The sequence below is a fragment of the Mauremys mutica genome, chromosome 18, assembly GCF_020497125.1.
Source record: "Mauremys mutica isolate MM-2020 ecotype Southern chromosome 18, ASM2049712v1, whole genome shotgun sequence".
NCBI classification, from domain to species: domain Eukaryota; kingdom Metazoa; phylum Chordata; order Testudines; family Geoemydidae; genus Mauremys; species Mauremys mutica.
In genome coordinates, this window is record NC_059089.1 from 28,895,241 (window position 1) to 28,918,782 (window position 23,542).

The 23,542-nt window shown below is 43.9% G+C and overlaps 1 protein-coding gene across 6 annotated transcripts in view; it reads left to right on the top strand.

The window, feature by feature from the left end:
• The window catches only part of RALGPS1 (Ral GEF with PH domain and SH3 binding motif 1), a 394,703-nt gene that overhangs the window by 118,468 nt on the left and 252,693 nt on the right, over window positions 1-23,542 (top strand). For all 6 annotated transcript variants that reach the window (XM_044992949.1, XM_044992950.1, XM_044992947.1 and 3 more), the window contains one exon: window positions 19,004-19,130. In XM_044992949.1, the coding sequence (XP_044848884.1) occupies window positions 19,004-19,130 (127 nt within the window). The remainder of the gene's footprint in view (window positions 1-19,003; window positions 19,131-23,542) is intronic.

Below are 23,542 nucleotides of genomic sequence, written 5' to 3' on the forward strand. Positions count from 1 at the left end.
GGTCTCTGAAAGTCACAGATTCCGTGACTTCCGCAACCTCCATGACATAATCATAGCCAGTATTCTTGCAGCACCTTTTTGAGAGAGGTCTTAAAGTTTCCTTGCCTTTGGCTCAGTGCTCTGACTGTTACCTCTTTCTTTGGTCTCTTCTGGAGGATAGAATACAGTTTCCTTTTCTCTTGAGCACTGATCCGTGTTTGTTAACTCTGTAACAACCGCTAAATCCAATCCAGGTGCCTTGTATAAAGCAAAGTTTATTTAGAATAAATAAAATTGCTAACAAAAAGTTAAGCATAATATGACTATCAATCTAGTTACAGAGGCAGTGCAGCAAGTTTAGCTAACTAGATTTGGCTTACTCACAACCTATTCTTTAAGCAAGATGAACATTTTACAGGACAAACTTCTGCTACAGTATTTTTTCTTTTCTCTCATTTATAATAGTAATGCTTGAGGCTCACTAGTGAAATTATGTTCATTGAATATTGTAGTAAGGAATAAAAATAAATTCCTTTTAAAAACATAAAAATGCTAATTTTATTGTTTATTTCCTTCCCAGCTGCAAGTGATGTATGCTGACCATACCCTGTTTTAGCAACAATTGTTCCCCATTGTCTTTAGCTAGCAGCCTGAAAGATGAAAATAGATCTTGGAGTATTCTAATTCTTTATTGTAAAGAAGAACACATTTTCTTTATATTTATGGCTGTCTTTTTCTTTAATATAAAATTCTTCATGTGGTATCATTGCAAAGTAAAATTATGCAAGGTGGAAGATGGTAGTTGAATAAAATGTTAGAATAACAGTTCTTTGAGTGCTTGTATATGTCCATTCCACTTTAGTTGTCTGTGCCCCAGTGTACTGAGCCAGAGAACTTTTCCCCAGAGTGGTACACATTGGGGTGGTGTATGTGCCCTCTGCATGTTCGTGCAGCTAGCTGAGAGCATAAAGGGCAGCACTTCTCCGACCCCCCTCAGTTCCTCCTGCTGCCTGTGGTCAGTAGTTGTAGCAAGCATGCAGGTTTCTCACACTTTCCCTTTGTACCTTAGAAAACTCTTCTCAATGTTTTTGATGTAAATATTTAGTAAAAAAGTTTTTTCTAGTTCTAGTTAAAGTACTTGTTATAAGATTCCGTTCAGCTTATTATTCTTTGTTTCTATTGAGCTTTGGTTTGGTACTAAGGTTTGCCAAGTCTCCTGGCTTCAAGTGTTGTTCTGGATGCAATAAGTCAGTGGCAGTCAGCAGTCACCACTGCAGATGCTTGAAGTTTCTGGGTGATGGACCTGTTAGGAAGTATTCAATGCAACTCACTGGTGCTGGCTGTTGTTGAGACAAATACTAATGAGAACTAGACATTAGTCAGAGGTCCTGATTCTGCATCTTGCAAAATTGGAACCAAAAGTAGCATCTGAATTTAGTCAGCTCAGGTTAGGAAGAATTTTCCCCCTATAATATGGAATTGCAAAAACCGGTGCAATGTGGGAGATTTATATCTTTCTCCAATATTGTCTACACCTCTAAGAGAGGAGTCTATATTGGATGGGCAAGTTTTTTGTTCTTTCGTGTAATTACACCTCTACCCTGATATAACGCTGTCCTCGGGAGCCAAAATAATCTTATCGCATTATAGGTGAAACTGCGTTATATTGAACTTTGCTTTGATCCGCCGGAGCGCGCAGCCCCACCCCCACTCAGAGCACTGCTTTACCGCGTTATATCCAAATTCGTGTTATATCGGGTCACGTTATATCGAGGTAGAGGTGTATCTGTATTTGAAAACAAAATATATTATTAAAATACACCCTGATTGAGCATATGTTTCACTAGGAGGGTGGTGAAGCACTGGAATGGGTTACCTAGGGAAGTGGTGGAATCTCCTTCCTTGGAGGTTTTTAAGGTCAGGCTTGACACAGCCCTGGCTGGGATGATTTAGTTGGGGATTGGTCCTGCTTTGAGCAGGGGGTTGGACTAGATGACCTCCTGAGGTCCCTTCCAACCCTGATATTCTATGATTCTATGATATGTTATTCTGAACACTCCTGTACTGGGTAAAAGCTGCAATAACACTCGTCTGTAGCCAGTGTTACAGGTTTTGAGACCCAGCCCAACAGCAATCACTTCTTCTGGTGTTTGCATTACTGTTCTTCCAGTGAGTCATCTAGAGTTCTTAATAACTCCTGTAATCATAAGTTTTCCTGTCCTCACCAAGCTCTGATTGACTCCGTTCTCACGCTGTGGATGAGTAAGATGCAGCTCTGCCTGCCAAGAATGGTGGTTTTCTTTGACTGAAAGAAAACTACTTAGCATGCTTAGTAATTGCCACGCCCTATTTTTACATGTTTAGCTAGAAATGTCCACAAATTCCCTATTTCTGCTCTCTGCATACATGCAGAAACACAAACGATTCACATAAATCCAATCGTCTCCCTCCCCGCTGCTACTACCCCTTTCTTAGGGCTTCAACTACTGCAATGTAAAGCCGCAGTGGGTATTTCTACAGAGCCGGGAGCTGCAACTGCTCGACACAGATAGGAGGCAATCCTGGCTGAGTAGGGGCTGGTGTGGGTGATGACCCGATGCCTCCCCACCTCCCAAGCCTGCAGTAACTGGACTGGTTAGTAGTACTGACTGGACAATGTCAGGTCCCCTCTTCAACTGGACTTTCTGGTAGAAAACTGGACATTTGGCCACTGTAAGTGTGACTCAGACATGAATATGTCAGCTTGTGCTTTCCTTTTAGCAGTCCTAAATATGTACTGAGGGTATGTCTACACTACAGAATTAGGTTGATTTTATAGAAGTCTATTTTTAGAAATCTATTTTATACAATCGATTGCGTATGTCCACACTAAGCGCATTAAGTCGGCGGAGTGTGTCCTCACTACCATGCCTAGCATCGACTTACGGAGCAGTGCACTGTGGGTAGCTATCCCACAGTTCCCGCAGTCTCTGCCCCCATTGGAATTCTGGGTGAAGCTCCCAGTGCCTGATAGGACAAAAAGCATTGTCGCGGGTGGTTTGGGGTACATTTCATCAGTTGCCTCTCCCTCCGTGAAAGCAACGGCAGACAATCGTTTTGCACCAGACACCAGGGCAATTAGAAGAGCACATCAAGGCGCGCTGCGCATCAGAGAGGCTTTGAAAACCAGTTTCATGACTGGCCAGGCTTCGGTGTGACAATTGTGTGTGTTTCTCCTTTATGCAAACCCACCCCCTGTGTTGATTTTAATTCCCTGTAAGCCAACCACCCTCCCTCCTTCGAAATAAAGTAACTATTATTTTGAAACCATGCATTCTTTCTTTATTAATTAAAAAAAAAAAGAGATAACAGACAAGATAGCCCAGGTGGGGTGGGGGAGGAGGGAAGGACAAGGCCACATGGCTTATTGTAGCCACACCAAAAATCAAATTGTTTGAATGAGAGCCTTCTGTTGCTTTGGCCATCCTCTGCAGTGGAGTGGTTGGGTGCCTGGAGGGCCCCACTCTCCCCCCCCCTCCGTGTTCTTGGGCATCTGGGTGAGGAGGCTATGGATCATGGGGATGAGGGTAGGCGGTTATACAGTGGATGCAGCGGGGCTCTGTGCTGTTGTTGGCTTTCCTTCAGCTCCAACAGACGCTCTCCCAACAAACGCTTCATCATGTCCTTTCCTGGCCTCTGCCACTGAATGCTTCCATGCATTAAGCTGTGCCCTATCAGTGCTGGAGGACTGCATGAGCTCGGAAAACATGTAATTGCGAGTGCGTTTTTTTGGCCTTCGAATCTGCGATAACCTCTGGGACAGAGATGGTAGGGGGAGCATAGAAACATTCTACGATTCTGGGGGGACTGCATAGTCACCAGTGCTGTTGAGTTTGCCACACTGACCAAACAAGAAATTAAATTCAAAAGTTCCTGGAGCTTTTCCTGTGTACCTGGCTAGTGCATCGGAATTCAAAGTGCTGCCCAGAGTGGTCACAATGGAGCACTCAGGGATAGCTCCTGGAGGCCAATACTGTCAATTTGCATCCTCACTACCCCAAATTTGACCCAGCAAAGTCGATTTTAGCGCTACTCCCCTCGCCGGGGAGGAGTACAGAAGTCGATTTTAAGAGCCCTTTAGGTCGACGGAACTGGGTTGATTGCGTGCATGCATTCATTTTTAAATGGACCTAACACGGCTAAATTCAACGTAACCCCGTACTGTAGACCAGGCCTGAATTTCTTTGTTTTGTGCTGGTAAAGGCTAAAGAACTGAGGGTTGAAAAACGCATCCTTAACTAATGAATTGGTCACTAAAGGGCATGGAAAGAAAAGCCAAACCAGTGTGATAACAGGTATCAAAATAACTTTACAGGACTGTGGTTCATGAGTTGAATTTTGATAATCAGATACATTCCATTCTTATGACATACACATTGGAAAGAGTTATGCTTCCAAACATAATAAAATATGCTTCTTTAACATCTGGAGTCCAGTGAATCATTACCTCAATTAAAATAAATCATTGCCTATTTTGTACTTTGAACACTTTATTTTTCATGTAATTTACTACTGCATATGGTAAAGAAATGTATCTAACGTGTTAAATATAATTTTTTAAATTAAAGATCAATTTAAAAATTACAAATTATTTAAATAAGCAGAGAGAGGTTGTCATATAATACAGGGGAAAACAGCAGGTTGAGACAGTACAAGTGCAAGAATTTTTGCATTCCTTCTATTGTCAGGGGGTCTAAACATTTCTCCCAAGATGGAGCGCTTTACTCCATCACCCCCGCTTCAACCTCTCCTATCTCTTCCCCTGTCCTGTCTCCTTGTCCAGTTCCATTCTCCTTGCCTACCCAATCCTAGTCTCCACTCTGAAAGTTTCTCATCCTAGTCTCTGCTCAGCTAGTTGTAATCTCCCCCTCCTCGTCTGATCCTGTCTCTTTCCTCCTCCTGACTTCCAGTCCCAGTTTCCCTCCCTGGGGTTTTCATCCAATCTCAGTCTTCTCCCCTCCCCACCCTTTGCCTTGATCCTTGTCCCAGGCTCTGCCCTCCCCTCCCTACCCATCTAGACCCAACCTCTCCTCCTCCTCACCCCATCTCTCAGTCTTCTTGCCCAGACAGTACCAGCCTCCCCTCAACCCTGGCTCTGAGGCTTCTGGCCCAACCAGCCCCTGTCCCACCAGACTCCCTATCCCAATCTACTCCTTTCCTTATCCCTTGGTCTGGCGTTTGTCTCTTATGCATTCAAATCAGATGGCTTCCTCCTCCATGTTGCCTGGATGCCAGCAGCAGGCCATAACTGAGAGCACAGGAGAGACAGGCTGCCTTCTCACTTCAGGAGCCCTGCCCCGCTCTGGCCTGGAACAGCTAGGAGCAGCCATTACACGCCTAGTCCTGTTGAGCACTGTAGCCCTGGAACTGAACATGTTCAGTCACTCTGTGAGGACAGCGCCTTTGTAGTCTGGGTGGCACTAGGAGCTGTGAGGGGATGGAGCTTGCTTACTTGCTCTGTGGGGATGTCTTATGCAGAGTCTGGTCTGCTCTAGGAGCTGTAAGAGGCTAAAGCATGTTCAGTGAGGGTGGAATCTTCAGAGATGTTAGCTATTTAGCTCTAGCAAATCTCTATTGAGCATGTGCGAACTGCAATTTTTCCGTCAGGTGATTGTGCACATACACATTCACTGGAGGTGTATGTGTGCCCAGATCACTTGAGTCCTAGCTCCAAAGTATGAGGGTGCTAGAGCATTTCAAACAAAAGTTCACCAGCATTTTTTAACATGGGCACAATAATGTATTTTTCCCTAATTCATCCTCAGAAATGGCTGAACTGCTTTTGTTGAAATTTTCCTGTCTATTAATTCAGCCCAAGGCAGACACATCCAGTTTGAAAAATGTAACCTTAAAGACTTAAAATTTGGCAAGTTTATAAGAAACTGAAAAAAAGATCTTATAATGGAAAGTGTTTGGCAGCCTTAATAATAGGCAGTACTAGCAGCCCCACCCATAATGCACTTATTTTTTAACCCGGGGATATTTGGACAGAATATTTAGACATAACCCTTTTTTCTTTTGATCAAAGAAATATAACCCTTTAACATATGAATCAAAACTAGGGCTGTCAATTAATCGCAGTTAACTCGTGATTAATTCAAAATATTAATCATGATTAAAAAAATTGTGATTCATCACAGTTTTAATCGCATTGTTAATAGAATACCAATTGAAATTTATTAAATATTTTGGATTTTTTCTACATTTTCAAATATATTGATTTAAATTACAACACAGAATACAAAGTGTACAGTGCTTACTTTATATTTTTATTACAAATATATGCACTGTAAAAATGATAAAAGAAATAGTATTTTTCAATTCACCTCATACAAGTACTGTAGTGCAATCTCTTCATTGTGAAAGCACAACTTACAAATCTAGATTTTACATAACTGTCCTGAAAAACAAAACGCTGTAAAACATCAGAACCTACAAGTCCACTTGGTTCGACTTGTTGTTCAGCCAATCACTAAGAGAAACAAGTTTGTTTACAGTTATGGGAGATAATGCTGCCTGCTTCTTATTTACAATGTCACCTGAATGTGAGAACAGGCATTCTTCTTTGAGTGCTTGCTCATATCAATACTAATTAGGTGTGCGTGTACTGCGTGCACAGCCATCGGAAAATTTTACCCTAGCAACACCTGGTGGGTTGGCTGTGGAGCCCCCTGGAATGGTGCCTTCATGGTGCTAGATATATACCCCAGCTGACCCAGCACCTCCTCAGTTCCTTCTTACCACCAGTGATGGTCACTGGAACTGTGGAGTCCTGCTTCACTTGTTCTCCACTCTCCCTAGCGTATACCTAATAGTTAATAGTTGTTAGTTGTTAGTTATAGTTGGTTTTACTTAGTGTTAGTGGGGTTGGGGGCTTTCCCCCTCCTCCCCGATTTTTTCTCTCGGACTCATGCCCAAACCTCCAGGATTCAAGCCCTGTGGTTCCTGCTCTAAGCCCACACCAATGGGTGACCCCCATGACTCTTGCCTGAAGTGCCTGGGGGAGGCTCATCGAGCAGAGAAGTGCAGGATCTGTAAAGGGTTTAGTCCCCAGACTAAAAAAGAGCGGGACTTTTGTTTAAAGCAGTTCCTCATGGAGGTGGCTCTTAGCCCTCAGCCTCCTGCGGCGCGCCAAGAACCAGCACCAAGCACCTCGGTGCACAGCGCCCTGGCAAACTCCCGCGTCTATCACCCTGACCTCAAAGGGGGTGGAGTGGAAGTACTTTGTCCCCTCAAAGGGGAATGATTATTTGTTCACACACCCACAACCCTGTTCACTCGTGGTTCCGTCTGTGAACAAAAAGGAGTGGCATGGCCAGCAGGCCCCAGCACCCAAATCAAAGGACGCCGAGCACGTTGATTTGTTTGGATGCAAAGTTTACTCTATGGGGGGACTTAAGCTCAGGATTGCTAATCAGCAGGCACTCCTGAGTCATTACAATTTTAACTCCTGGGACTCCATGCTGAAGTTTAAGGACCTGGTACCTCTTTAGTTCAGGGAGGAGTTTGGGGCTTTGGTTGATGAGGGCAAAACAGTGGCAGGCCTCACTTGACACTGCAGACTTGGGCGCATGCACTTTGCCCTCAGGGATCGCGATGAGGCGTATCTCCTGGCTGCAAGCCTCCAGCCCACCCCCGGAGCTTCAGCAGACACTGCAGGACCTCCCCTTTGATGGAGGGGGTTGTTCTCGGATAAGACTGACTCAAGGCTTCATAGCCTTAAGGATTCAAGGGCGACAATGAAGTCCCTAGGCATGCACACACCAGCTACCCAGCGGAAACCCTTCAAGCCTCAGCAGCCACAATAGCGCTCGTATCCTCCTTGGCTGAGGCAGGATTTCTATAGGTAGCGGGGGCGTAATGGCAGGAGGAAGTCCTCCAACCCCCCGTCAGGACAAGGCCAGGGCCCAACCAAGCCTTTGTTAGGCTCAAAACAGGCCTTTTGAAGGGACGCCCGAGGACAGTGTACCGGACCTCATTCAGGATTCTACCCCACCTTTCTTGAATTATTTATTCCATTTCCACCGTGTTTGGTCACAGAGAACCATGGACCGCTGGGTCCTCTGCATGGTGGAAGTGGGATACTCTCTCCAATTTTCTTACTCCCCACCCTCCTTCCCCGTCTCTCTTCAGGGACCTTTCTCAAGCAACTCCTTATTCAGGAGGTTCAGGCGCTCCTCGCCATGGAGGCGATCGAGGAGGTTCCGAGGGAACTGAGAAGCAGGGGGTTTTACTCCCGATATTTCCTAATCTCCAAGGCAAAGGGCGGGCTTCAGCCCATTCTGGACCCGTGCGGACTCAACAAGTTCATGGTAAAGTTGAAGTTCCGCATGGACTCCTTGGGCACCATCATACTTTCCCTGGATCCTGGAGACTGGTACGCTACCCTTGACATGAAGGACGCGTATTTGCACATAGCGATTTATCCGGTGCACAGATGCTTCCTTCGCTTTGCGGTCAACCGCGAACACTATCAGTTCACGGACCTTCCCTTCGGACTCTCCACGGCCCCCCGAGTGTTCACCAAATGTATGTTGGTCGTGGCAGCTTTCCTTTGTCAACGGCAGGTGCAGGCATACCCTTACCTCGACAACTGGCTAATCCCAGAATGCACCAGAGAACAGGTGCAGTCCCAACTCCACTTGGTCACAGACACGTTTCTTCGGCAGGGTCTCCTCCTCAACATGGCAAAGTCAACCCTAGAGCTGACTCAGAGAATAGAATTCATCGGGGCGGTTCTGGACTCCGTGCAGGCATGAGCCCTCCTGCCGGACGCTCATTTCCAGGATACAGTGGGCCTTATCCGGAGCCTTCAGAGCTTCCCAACCTCATCAGGATTATGGATCCTGTGAAGTTCCTATGGCAGATGCCTGCAACGATTCCACCTACCTGTAAGAGATCTGATTAAAAAAAAAAAACCTACGTGCCTGCAAAGGGCTCTGAATTCCTTTTTTCACATCCAACACCTAATTCATTGGTGATCGATGCCATATATTCTGCTGCGACCTTACAATTGAGAATTGCCAACTACAAGGCACGTCTCTCTGAATTTACTGCCTTTATTCCAGATGACAAACAAGAACAATATAAATCGCTCATCAAAGAAGGTCAACCCATAACCAGAACATTACAAGCTGCCCTTCATTCAGCTGCGAAATCCATAGTAACTACAACTGTTATGAGACAAGCCTCCTGGCTCCACCTGTCTGGATTCCCAAAGCTGGTACAGTTGACCGTGGAGGACTTACGAGTCCAACCCCCTCCATTTGCACAATGGAATAGATGCTACAGTCATCAGGGTCGGAAGTAGAAAACCTTGAGGAGACTGCAGTCTGCTACCTCGAATACTACTTCTCAACCATCAACTTCCAGACAACAAATTTGAGGCCTTGGTCGAGAACCTCATCTCTTTCAATACTGGAACCATCTACAACTTTCAAGACCTTTGACGGTTGCCTGACCCCATTTTACCCAATCTGGCAGAGTATTACAACAGACGGATGAGTATTAGAAATTATCAAAACTGGTTACTCCTTCCCCTTTACCTCCAACTCCCCTATCCAGACCCCTTCCCCATCCCTCTTCAGGGACCCCTCTCACAAGTGTCTACTACAGGAGGAGGTAATCCACCTCATGTCTCTAGAAGCAGTAAACCCGTACCATCCGAGTACAGAGGGGGAAGGGATTCTATTCCCACTATTTTCTCACACCAAAAACAAACAAACAGGAAGTTGGAGGCCTATCCTTGACCTACAGCGGCTCAACAAATTTGTGAAAACACAGCGATTCAAAATGGTCACACTAAGCACCATAATCCCAGTGTTAGAAAGAGGGGACTGGTTCTCAGCCCTTGACCCCCAGGACGCATATTTTCCTATATCCATCCAATCCCTCACACTGCAAATTCCTGCGATTTGCAATAGGACAGGACCATTTCCAATACAAAGTGCTACCCTTTGGCCTTTCCAATCCGCCTTGGGTATTTTCAGAGGTACTAGCCATAGTAGCTGCCTATCTACAGAGAGGGAATCATGATTTTTCCCTACCTGAACGACTGTCTGTTGAAAGCACCAACAAGAGAGGCAGCCATAGAGTCCACCGTATGCACAATAACTCTGTTTACCAGGTTAGGCCTTCAGATAAACATGCAAAAATCCACACTGCCTCTGTGTGGAAGCTATGTGCCTTTGGCAATGGTGCATCAAGTACAATGTCCATATTACAGCTTCATACCTATCTGGCTGCTTGAATACCATGGCAGATACCCTAAGCAGAAAGTTTTATCAGGACCACTAGTGGGAGCTGAACACATCAGTAATCCTAGACTTTTTCCATAAATGGGGGTTTCTAATGATAGATCTTTTTGCAACTGCACAAAACACCAAATGCCCCCAGTCCTGCTCCAGAGCCGTACTTGTTACACACTCTCTGGGCGATGCCTTCCTCATCAACTAGAATGCTCCTCTACTAGACGCCTTCCCTCCTCCTAGCCCACGTGCTTCACAAGATCAAATGAGAGAGATTCAGAGTGATCCTAGTAGCCCCCACATGGTCATGACAAACATAGTACCCTTACCTTCTCCACATGGCGGTCTGCCCACCATGCACACTGCTGCTTATACCTTGGCTGCTATTGCAGGAGGCAGGTAACATCATGCAGCCGGATCCCCAAAGATTCCATCTCAAGGCTTGGTTACTGCATGGCTCTCAGACTCTGAAATGACATGTTTTGTACATCTGTGGAACATCTTCTTAAACAGTTGTAGGACCACTACCCGACTCACATACATACATACATAAGTGGAGATGATTCAACTCATGGTGCCGACACAAACAGACTGCACCTCTCTCAGCCCCTTTATCTCTCATTTTAGATGACTTGTTGGAACTCAAACAGACAAGCTTCTCCATGAGTTCCATATGTGTGCATCTATCAGCCATCACGGCATTCCATCATAAAGTAGATGGATTCTCTACTTTTACGTATTCGCTCACTAAATGCTTTCTTAAGAGCCTCTCCAATTCCTACCCGGCAGTTCAGAATCCTACCCCACCATGGGACCTCAACTGAGTCCTCCACGCCCTCACTGGCCCTCCCTTTGAGCCCATGGCTACAAGCTCCTTGATGCATCTTTTGATGAAGGTTGCATTCCTAGTGACCATTACATCCGCCAGAAGGGTGGGAGAACTGGCAGCTCTCATGGCTCACCCACCTCAGATCATATCCCAAGTTGCTACGTAAAGTTGTCTCATCCTTTCACTTCAACCAACCAATTCACTTACTGACATTTTTTCCTAAACCACATCTGAACAAACAGTCCAGATTACACTCCTTGGATGTCAGCAGGACAATAATAGAACAAAATCTTTTCACAAGTCTCCGAAACTGTTCATTTCAATCACCGAATGATCAAAAACTAACGCCATTTCCAAACAACATCTATCCAAATGGATATCAGACTGCATAAAACTCTGTTACCTCCTGCATGAATGACAGCCGCCTACGGGGATCTGCACACATTCTACCAGAGACCTGTCAGCCTCCATAGCATTTCTTAATAATGTTCCCATCATGGAAATCTGTAGGGCTGCAACCTGGGCCTCTCCACACGCATTTACCCAGCATGCATCTTCCAATACTCTGTTCGGACATACTGTACTGTCATCTTCTATGACTTCAACTCCGAAGCTCCCTCTTTCCACCGGAGGGCACTGCTCCGAAGTCACCTAAAGTGGAGCACCCACAGGGACATCACTTGAAGAAGAAGAGAACATTACTCACCTCTTGCAATAACGGAGGTTCTTCGAGATGTGTGTCCCTGTGGGTGTTCCACTACACTTCCTCCTCCCGTCTGCTTTGGAGTTTTATTACTTTACTCTGCAGTAGAGAAGGAACAGAGTGGTGGATGGTCACACAGCGCCAGTTAACTGCCTGAAGCGGCACAAGAGAGGGACCACACGACCCAACCCCACGCACTGCTATCTTAAATCTCCGGCTATGGGTGCAGGGGCGCACCAACACCTAAAGTGGAGCACCCACAGGGACATACATCTCGAAGAAACTCCATTACTGCACGAGGTGAGTAACATTCTCATCCTTATTAACATGTTTTCTTATTGTCTCATATTGGCCGGCTGGCCAACCAGCTGTTCTCAGGGTCTCTGGGCATCTACTTAACAGCCACACCCATAAATCATCTTGAGCAATTGTGTTAAATTATCCCAGAGGGACAAACTTGCCCTTTTTTTCCATTGTTGTCATAATGAGAACCTTACATCCAGTATTTAGTTTCACAGCTGGTTTAATTATAAACCTCTAGATTCCAAGTATTGGTAACTACACTTATACTGAAGATATAGTCCTTAAAAAGGTCTGAAATAAATCTTCGTCTGCTAGTTCCTGATAAGTAATGATACCAAAGGAATCACGAGTGCATCTTACTCCAAGTGATTGTTTCCAAATGTTTATTAATGCTCCCTGGCAAATCTGATTAAAAAGTCTGATGAGTAGATAACAGGAACCAAATATGCCTGACAAAAACCATCTTGTATTTCTCTGCCATTTTTCTCATTCATTTCTTTCTTCCACCTCACTTTGACTACAGGTTTGGTCCTAAATCTACCACATCCTTCAGCTTAACTCTCATATCATAGTACATCAGGCTAGAAGAAGGTCTGTGCTGGAAGCATGCAAAATCTTAAATAAATTTATTGAATGTTTGCCAAGATAAATGTTTTCACAACTAAACCAGTAGTGACACCTATAGTTAATATTTCTGTTCTAGCCCCTGTTTTTCCATCAATCACATGTTTCCAAAACGTTTGCCCATGGACTGATATTTTCTAGCCTTGGCCTATATCCAAAGTTAATTAAGTCTGAGGGGGAAAATAGGTCAACTGCTTTCATGTGAATGGGAAATTTGAAAACATAGAAACAAACCCTACAGTTGTAAAAAGATTTCTAACACTAGCCTCAGTGAGATGTGCCTTTGACTATTTTGACAAACATTGATTTTAATTTGGCTGAATAATGACCTTTTATACAGAGTGCATTGAATAAGGCAAGGCTTCTTCACACCCCTGTATCATCCACAGCACAAGTGCATTTTTAAAATGAGGTGAAGGGGTGTTTCCTCATTCAGGGCACACATTACATAGTGTGAATCCCCCCACGCGTCACCTTTGCTCTACTGACTAATTAGACAACAGACACACACTTCACAGACTAGGCTCCCCAGGCTAATAATATAATAATGAAAATTCTGAAATGAAATGCTTAATGCAATCCATTATACATACAGAAAAAGCTAATTATATATTCAGCAAAGTTACTGCCCAGAAAATGCGAGCCAATCCCAAACAGATAATTTTTACATTTTAGGAATTGGGGAGGGGGTTTTGTTTTTGTTTTTAAATAACCTTATTATAAGGAAACTTTACTACTTTTGGTATAAAACATTTGCTCTATCCTGAAATAATCCTACTTCTTCTTACATTGATTTGTTTGTTTCTTTTCATTTGTAGTATCCTGTGGCATGACTCTGTCCTAGTACATATTGACAAATCCACAGTTACTGTTTTTTTTCCTTGTATTGTTTATTATAGTGTATAGAATAGTCCAGACATATTTCAAGACTCTCTGGTTTGTAGGAGAGCTTAGCAATATAGTACTTCCACTCTCCTGGTTTTTGGTTCATATAAGTTCAGTGGCAAATATTTGCCTTTCAGATTATGTAAGAGTATGAAGCACAAAACTTGAATATACCCATAAGAGAGAATGGGGCAAGTACACTGATTTTAAATTTTTTTTGTAAAGAAAAATCTCAGAGGTTTGAGCCGCCATTTTGAGTACACCAATTCTTTCATACAAAATTACTGTATATACTCGATCATAAGCCGGTTCATTTATAAGCCGACCCCCCCCCCCCAAGATGGATAAGTGAAAATGGAAAATTTTTATGACTCATTCATAAGCGACCCTATAGGGGTCAGCAAACTTTGGATCCCAGGCCATCAGGATAAGCCGCTGGTGGGCCAAGATGGATTGTTTACCTCGAGCGTCTGCAGGCACGGAGGTAAATCTAAGTAAACAAAGTGTCCTGGCATGCCAGCTGCTTACCCTGATGGGCTAGGACAGCAACTGGTGGGGAAATTTTTTGGGGGGGAGAAGCTGGGGGTCAGGGGAATAACCCCTGTGACCACCCCCCACATGACCCCACCTCCAGCCTGGGACCCCCACACTCTCTCCATCCCATCCCTTCCCACCTTATCTGGGGAGGGCCAAGGGAGGATGTCTCTGACCTGGCTGGAGCTGCTCTGGCAGGCTGGGCAGTGTGGCTGCAGCCTGCTCCGGTGGGCCAGACCAGGTGGCGCGGCCGCAGCATGTTCCAGCGGGCTGGGCGGCACTGTCACAGTGTGTTCCGGGCAACGCAGCCACAACCTGCTCTGGGGGGTGGGGCTGAGTGGCACAGGTGCAGCCTGCCAGCCCCGGACCTGCAGCTGCTTTGGAGGCTGGGGGGAGAGCAGCATGGCCAGAAGTGGAGAGACTCTGGCCCTGCCTCTTCCCTTCTGTGTCTGCTGGCTGTGCTGCTTCTCCATGCTCCCTCTGTTGGGGGGAGGGGCTGTGTCCCACCTCTCCCTCTCTATACCCGTTCATAAGCCGACCCCCTTCTCTGGTGCTTCCCTTTTTTAATAAAAAAATTTGGCTTACGAATGAGTATATACATTATTTAGCTGGGTAAACAGTTCCATTCACAGACTCTAGGACAAATGTAACAAACCAGAAATATCTCAAGTTATTATTTCCTTTGTTTATTGTAGTGCCCATGATATGCTGAACACTTTCCAGATATGCAAGACAAGAAGGTCCCTGCCCCCAAGGAACTGATAATCTATGGATAGACAGAGAGGTCAGGAAAGGTCAATAACAAAAGGGAAATACTGTACAAATCAGCATGATCCACTGTAGAGAACACCATCTAAAAGCAGAGAGAGTAATGGCCTTACACGTGTTTTGAGGGAAATTGAAGAATATATGAGGCCACATGAAAAGATATGGAGGAGATTATTCAAGAAGATGACTGATGGGTAGGAAAGGGTGACATTGGTGGCAGTGTGGAAGGGGCAGGGTATCAGGTGAAGCACAACAAGGAAATATAAGTAGGAAGGAGCAGATTCATAGAGAATCTTGAAAGTGGTGGCTGTTGTTTAAATCTCATGTAGTGGCAGCTGGAAACACAGTGGAGAGAGTCAAAGAGGGGAATGACAATCAAATCAACAGACCAGGAACATAAGAATGGCCGGACTGGGTCAGGAAGATGACTAGTAGCTCTAAGTTAATAAAAAAAAATGTTCAGTGAAAAAAACTTGATGAATGCATTAGGCTCAGAGTATTTTTAATATTTTTTCCCTTTATTTTTTGGCTTTTCTGAAGTGTCTGGGATGCACTTGATGTGCATTCATCTTAGGTACCCAATACATGTGACCTTAAAAAAATATTAGATTATTATTTAAAATGACACAGTTTTAAAATAGTATTATTTTAAATACTTCATTCATTATCTGTAATGTAGTCATGGCTTTTCCAGTGTGCAGTAGATCCATTGCTAAAATTGTGGCTTGATTGTGAATTATTTAAACAGCACAGAACATTTCCTCAGGTCAAATGATAATATTCAAGGGCCTGATCCCGTTTCTCATTTTTTATTTGATCAGTTTTCGCTAATGCAAAAAGTCCAGTTTGCTTCACTGGTACTACTTATGTGATTAAAAATCCCTAATGCGAATATTTTCTAGGATCAAGCATGACATTTATGTTTGCCTCATGCCCCTCAAGTGTGCATTCCTTGAGACCAGAGGTAAAATTAGATTGTGGGCAGATGTTGATGGGCTCTTCATAATGATTAAAATGTGCCCTTTGGCCAGGGTAAACACTACGATTTGGACACATTTTGATGCAATCCCTATATGTTATGTCCTAGGGGCAGCCGGTGTAGGAAGCAATCACTTGAGGCCAGAGAGCAGACAGCTAACCAAAACCTCCATTTTATTTACAGAAACAGAGAGCTCACTCAGCCGGTTGAAACCGGCTGAGCTATCCCTTAATAGTCTAACTCAGTTGCCATAGTAACAAAACCCATGACAACCAAATACACAACACTATATTTATCAAGATGTGCCCACTTCAGACTGGATGAAGGCACATTTTGATGGGTTCCCTATACCAGATGATACACAATATTGAAATAAAGAGGGAGTCATGTCATTTGAAGTTAATGTGATCCATATTGGGTGAGCTATTAACTATTCAGAACTGTGAAATAATTGACTATATACTTAAAACTCCCAAAAGATTAAAATATAATTTTATTAAAATGCTTAAAAGAAAAAATGCCTATGCTGCCTCTAGGGTATGAAGATTTAATAATTAGGGCTCTGATCCAGTAAAGAATGTAAGTACAAGTATAACTTTGTGATGAGCAGTCCCAAGTAGGTGCAAAGCAGGGAAACTTAAACAGTGGGTCCACTCACATTCTTGAAACTAAGCAGATGCATAACTGATTGCAAGACTGAGACTTAAAGAAGTTTCTAAGACTTTACATTATGTTTCCTTGTGAAATATACTAGTGCATTAAAATATGCATTAAAAGTATCTGTATATGACATTTTGTGGAATTACAGAATGTCATTAGATAAATAGGTTTCAGAGTAGCAGCCGTGTAAGAAATGAAATATATGATGTATGCCCAGTTTAATTTAGAAAGCAAAATGTTAAACCATCATTTCAGAAACTTATCATAAGGGACATTGTGATCCTCTAAGGAAGAAGAAATTAACTTCCCTTTGCCTACGATAAGATGTAGTTTCTGGTGTTTTAGAAAGCTGTTGCTGTCACATTCTTTGCTGTGATTGCCACTGTTGATACTGCTAACACTACTCATATCACTGTTTCCCTACATTTGTTAAATGTAAAATATCTTTTGTTCTCGCACTGAGTTTTTTGTGAAATCAGAAACAGATTCTGCAAGGAATTCCTTCATTATTATTGATTTCAGCTACAAAAATGGTAAAATTCTACAATGGTGGCATATTTCTACATCAGTAAAATTTGCTAGCTACAAAGTGGTGAGCTTTTGCACAGAACTGAATTAGGTCTTGGTCCCTCCAGGTAGACTGAAGCATCCATGCAGAGCCCTAAGAATTCCATGTTTCTCTGTACAACAGTCCATAGGCATGAATTGCAATGTAGGATCAGGGCTTTAGTGAATATTCATAAAACTCTCATCCCTTTTAATGTGAAAAGGGAAAAGAGGTTAGAAAACTCCAGCTGTTGCAGCCTTTCTGTTTTGTTCACCATTTTCCACAATGTTTTTTTTTATCTCACTGACAACTGATGTTCAAGTATATGTAGTTTTTCATTCTCGTATTCAACTTGTGTATGCACCATTCTTAACTTGCTTAGCCCTTGATCCTTCAATTTAAAGTGCACAGGTTTGGGCTATAGAGTAACTTCTCCAGAAATGTAGAGATGCCACACTTCCCATGCAGTCTGGTGTATCTGTGGGGTACTTCCTGCTTGGGAGTAGGAACAAAGGAACCCAGGACAGGGCAGTCGCAGGTTACATCGAGAGGGTGGTGAGAAGTTTTGTTACCTTATTTCAGTACATAGTTTCCATTCTTAATAAAAGGTTTATTTTGAAACCTGTGTGCTTGCGATAAGATACTACAGGTTTGAGTGCTGCAGCCACACAGAGCCCCACTGACTTGATTGTGCCTCTCCTGCTTCAGTGAAGCAGTCCACACATGTGTTATCCATTGCAGGATTGGAGTCTTGATCACTATGACCAGTCTCCTGGCATTGTAAAAATATTATTTGTAAGGTCCTTTATTAAGCTTTCTGGAACAAGAATTGGAATATTGGGAGGGAGCTGTCCAGATAGCATTGTGACATGAGATCTTTCTCCTATCTTAAAATTCAAGGGTAAGAACTCAAAATTAAGCAGTCTGCAATACCATAATTTTTATGCACCAACACTAGCTCCAACTGGCTTTTTAATTGGGCTTCAGAAATATTATCCAGGTATATAAAATCAGCTAAAAGTGAATGAATATTTTTTGATCTAGTATATTACACATTTATGCCTCCATAGTTTAGGATAGGGGTTCCCAAACTGGGGGTTGGAACCCTTTAGGAGGTTGCGAGGTTATTACATGAGGGGTTGCAAGCTGTCAGCCTCCACCCCAAACCCCACTTTGCATCCAGCATTTATAATGGTGTTAAATATATAAAAATGTGTTTTTAATTTATAAGGGGGGTTACACTCAGAGGCTTGCTATGTGAAAGGGCTCACAAGTACAAAAGTTTAAGAACCACTGGTTTAGGACATCAGACTCTTATTCTGACCTGTTTTTGCCGTACTCTGTAACTTGCCAAGATTATGTAGCAAATAGTAAGATTAACCATAAAAATAATTATTTTAAGACTTTTCTTCCAAGCTTTTAGCAACTCTGTTAACATTTATACACATGAGTTTGAGACACTGATGAAATGGTGTATCTTGCATATATATCGAGAGCCTTTCTTAGTATTAGTTATTTTAAGTTTCAAAATCAAGAGCATATAATAATGTGTAAATTAGGAAAGAATGTTAATGTCTGGATTATAACATCTTACATATTTCCCTTAAAAATTTAACACAGCTGATGTTAGTGTCAACATTTTATCATTTACATAAAAATGTATATAAAAGACGATAAATAGATTGACAAAATATGTATAAATAATACTAAAGATCTGTTTACAGCTTCAGAGTTAAAGATGAAACGGTACTTTTATTTTAATGTGCAAAAAACTTTCAAATATTATGCTAGTTTTGGTTTGTTTGTTTTAAATCTAACCAAATCTCCTTGTAGTATGCTTTTCTGTCTTCTGGGTGACACTATCTCTTGAGTTTGTATTTATTGTTTATTTTTCTCTTCTCTTTAGCTTCTGAATCGCAAAGACAAGACCACCTTTGAGAAGTTAGACTATTTAATGTCTAAGGAAGATAATTATAAGAGGACACGGGAGTACATCAGAAGCTTAAAGATGGTCCCTACTATTCCCTATTTAGGTAGGTGTGAAAACAGCCTTGTGGTATCTGTGGAATATATTCAGTTTTGAATAAGCAGTCTGCTGTTTCTGACTGACAAATAGCCAACTGGTACTGGTGTACTTGAAGCAAACCACATATTGAACATGTGGTTCACTTAGTTTGTTGTTCAGGAAAATTAAAGGTAGTGAAGGATTTTAAGGTGTAATAATGTCTAAGATCACTGTGAACTTGGAAAGCTTTCATCTTCACATTAAATCTGAAAACATAATTGCATCAATGTTTAATGTGGATCATAGCTCTTTTTAATTTACAAGAGGATTGGATTTCAGGAATGTCTTAAATTGAAGTTTTTGTTAGAGAGACAAGCTAGTGAGGTAATACAGGGAAACCCTGCTATAATGCGCCCCGCAATAACGCGACTTCGGCTATAACGCGATTGTAAGGTGGCTCCGGCCGCCCCAGCCAAAAAAAAAAAAAAAAGCGACTGGAGCGCCGAGGAAGCGCAAAAAAGAAAAAAATGGCCAGAGCACCGCCGAAGCGCAAAAAGAAAAAAAAATAGGCTGGAGCACCCCCGAAGAGGAAAAAAAAATGGAATGTGCCTTCCCCACTGCCTCTTCCCCCCCCACCCCTGCTTACCCTTTTGGTGAGAAGAGCCGTTCTCCTCCCCAGCTCCTCCTTGCTCTTCCTCTGCCCCTTGCATGTCTCCCCTACTCTCCCCAAGTGTTTCCTTCTCTCACTGCATGGCTGAGAGCCCCCACTGCTGGAGCTGCACCCTTTCAGTTACTCTTATGGGCAGTTCGCAAATGAAAGTAGTTTTCTGCCCAAGAGAAATCAACCGGCTTGAAACTGACCAGCTTGAAATGGTAAACCCCGCTATACCGCGACCCCGCATTTAGTGCGATCGAATTTTTTGGACCCCAATCATCGTGTTATAGCGGGGTTTCACTGTATATTTTACTGGACCAACTTTTGTTACTGAAAGAGGCCTTGGCTACACTTACAAATTTGCAGCGCTGCAGCAGGGTGTGAAAACACACCCTCTCCAGCACTGCAAATTGCGGCGCTGCAAAGCGCCAGTGTGGTCAAAGCCCCAGCGCTGGGAGCGCGGCTCCCAGCGCTGTACGTTATTCCCCACAGGGAGGTGGAGTACGGACAGCGCTGGGAGAGCTCTCTTCCAGCGCTGGCGCTTTGACTACACTTAGCGCTTCAAAGCGCTGCCCCGGCAGCGCTTTGAAGCGCTAAGTGTAGCCACAGCCAGAGACAAGCTTTCAAGTTATTAAGAGCTCTTCAGGTCTGTAAAAGATACTCGGAGCATTACAGCTAAATATAAGATGGAAAAGATTGTTTAGCACAAGTAGTTTACCTTGAATGTCCCTTAGAATGTGTGTTAAGTGGCCCATTAACACCCCTGCAGTTAAAAAAGGGAGGTTAGGGGGTGTGGCAGAGCTCCTTCTCTGCCTTAGTGGGTTCTGCGCTTCCTCTTAGCTGTGGGCCGGGGGATTTTGCTCTCCCTGGGAATTTACCCACGCTCCCTGGGTTTACAGCCCCCACCTTGTCTGGCAGGGGTTCCTCCCAGCCTCCCTGACAGGGGAGGGGGAGCAGAGCCTCTTAGTCTCTGGTAGTTTCTCCAGGCGTAGTGGCAGCAGGCCAGGCACCCAGTTCAGTTTCTCCCATCTGACGGGGTCTCTTCTCCCCAAACCTCTGGGGCCCAGCAGGGCTGTATGCCCTGTTGGGCAGGGTTTCCCCTGCTCTTCACCTCCATACCTGTGAGGTCTATCTCCTGCATTTGTCAGCATTTGCACTGTCTGACTTTTCAGGAGTACGCCTGTTTCTGACAGTTCCTGTTGCGCCCACCTATCTGACTGGAGGGGAGGCTTTTAATAGGTTCTGGCAGGCCCTGGATTGGCTCCAGGTGTCCTAATTAACCTGGAGTAACACCTGTTAATTTACTGGAGGAAAAGGGACCTGCTTATCCTTGGGCTAAGATACCTGCCTTCTACCACTCTCATAGCATTAGGTTGGCGCATGGAGCTCTCCACCCTTCGAATCCCGGCGCATACTTCAGGAGGTGGAGGCAGCCTTATTGCCCACTTCTTGGTCTTTCCTCAAGCGGGTCCTGCAAGAGGATATTCATAGAACCATAGAATATCAGGGTTGGAAGGGACCTCAGGAGGTCATCTAGTCCAACCCCCTTCTCAAAGCAGGACCAATCTCCAACTAAATCATCCCAGTCAGGGATTTGTCAAGCCTGACCTTAAAAACCTCTAAGGAAGGAGATTCCACCACCTCCCTATGTAACCCATTCCAGTGCTTCACCACCCTCCTAGTGAAAAAGTTTTTCCTAATATCCAACTTAAATCTCCCCCTCTGCAACTTGAGACCATTACTCCTTGTTCTGTCATCTGCTACCACTGAGAACAGTCTAGATCCATCCTCTTTGGAACCCCCTTTCAGGTAGTTGAAAGCAGCCATCAAATCCCCCCTCCTTTTCTTCCGCAGACTAAATAATCCCAGTTCCCTCAGCCTCTCCTGATAAGTCATGTGCTCCAGCCCCCTAATCATTTTTGTTGCCCTCCGCTGGACTCTTTCCAATTTTTCCACATCCTTCTTGTAGTGTGGGGCCCAGAACTGGACATAGGACTCTAGATGATACCTCACCAATGCCGAATAGAGAGGAATGATCATGTCCTTTGATCTGCTGGCAATGCCCCTACTTATGCAGCCCAAAATGCTGTTAGCCTTCTTGGCAGCAAGGGCACACTGTTGACTCATATCCAGCTTCTTGTCCACTGTAACCCCTAGGTCCTTTTCTGCAGAACTACTGCTTAGCAAGTCCGTCCCTAGTCTGTAGCACTCCATGGGATTCTTCTGTCCTAAGTGCAGAACTTTTGGCTCAATCTTCTAGTTTGTCTAGGTCCCTCTGTATCCTATCCCTACCCTCCAGCATATCTACCACTCATCCCAGTTTAGTGTCATCTGCAAACTTGCTGAGGGTGCAATCCACTCCATCCTCCAGATCATTAATGAAGATATTGAACAAAACCGGCCCCACGACTGACCCTTCGAGCACTCCGCTTGATACCAACTGCCAGCTAGACACGGAGCCATTGATTACTACCCGTTGAGCCCAACGATTTAGCCAACTTTCTGTCATAGATTCATAGACAATGGTGAGAAGGGACCATTATGATCATCTAGTCTGACCTCCTGCACAACGCAGGCCACAGAATCTCACCCACCCACTCCTGTAATAAACCCCTAACCTATGTCTGAGCTATTGAAGTCCTCAAATCATGGTTTAAAGACTTCAAGGTGGAGAGAATCCTCCAGCAAGTGACCTGTGACCCGCACTGCAAAGGAAGGTGACCCCCCCCCCCAGGGCCTCTGCCAATCTGCCCTGGAGGAAAATTCCTTCCCGATCCCATATATGGTGATCAGCTAAACCCTGAGCATGTGGACAAGACTCACCAGCCAGACACCCAGGAAAGAATTCTCTGTAGCAACTCAGATCCCACCCCATCTAACATCCCATCACAGGCCATTGGGCATATTTACCGCTAATAGTCAGAGACCAATTAATTGCCCAAATTAGGCTATCCCATCATACCATCCCCTCCATAAACTTATCAAGCTCAGTCTTGAAGCCAGATTCGTCTTTTGCCCCCACTGCTCCCCTTGGAAGAGTGTTCCAGAACTTCACTCTTCTGATGGTTAGAAACCTTCATCTAATTTCACGTCTAAACTTCCTGATGGCCAGTTTATATCCATTTGTTCTTGTGTCCACATTGGTACCGAGCTTAAATAATTCCTCTCCCTCCCTGGTATTTATCCCTCTGATATATTTATGGAGAGCAATCATATCTCCCCTCAGCCTTCTTTTGGTTAGGCTAAACAAGCCAAGCTGTTTGAGTCTCCTTTCATAAGAAAGGTTTTCCATTCCTCGGATCATCCTAGTAGCCCTTCTCTGTACCTGTTCCAGTTTGAATTCATCCTTCTTAAACATGGAAGACCAGAACTGCACACAGTATTCCAGATGAGGTCTCACCAGTGCCTTTTTTAACGGTAGTAACACCTCCCTTATCTCTAATGCAAATACCTTGCCTAATGCATCCCAAGACCACATTAGCTTTTTTCACAGCCATATCACATTGGCGGCTCATAGTCATCTTGTGATCAACCAATACTCCAAGGTCCTTCTCCTCCTCTGTTACTTCCAAGTGATGCGTCCCTACCTTATAACAAAAAAAGAATCTTGTTATCAATCCCTAAATGCATGACCTAGGACTTTTCACTATTAAATTTCATCCTATTACTATTACTCCAGTTTACAAGGTCATCCTGTATGATATCCCGGTCCTTCTCTGTACTGGCAATAGCTCCCAGCTTTGTGTCATCTGAAAACTTTATTAGCACACTCCCACTTTTTGTGC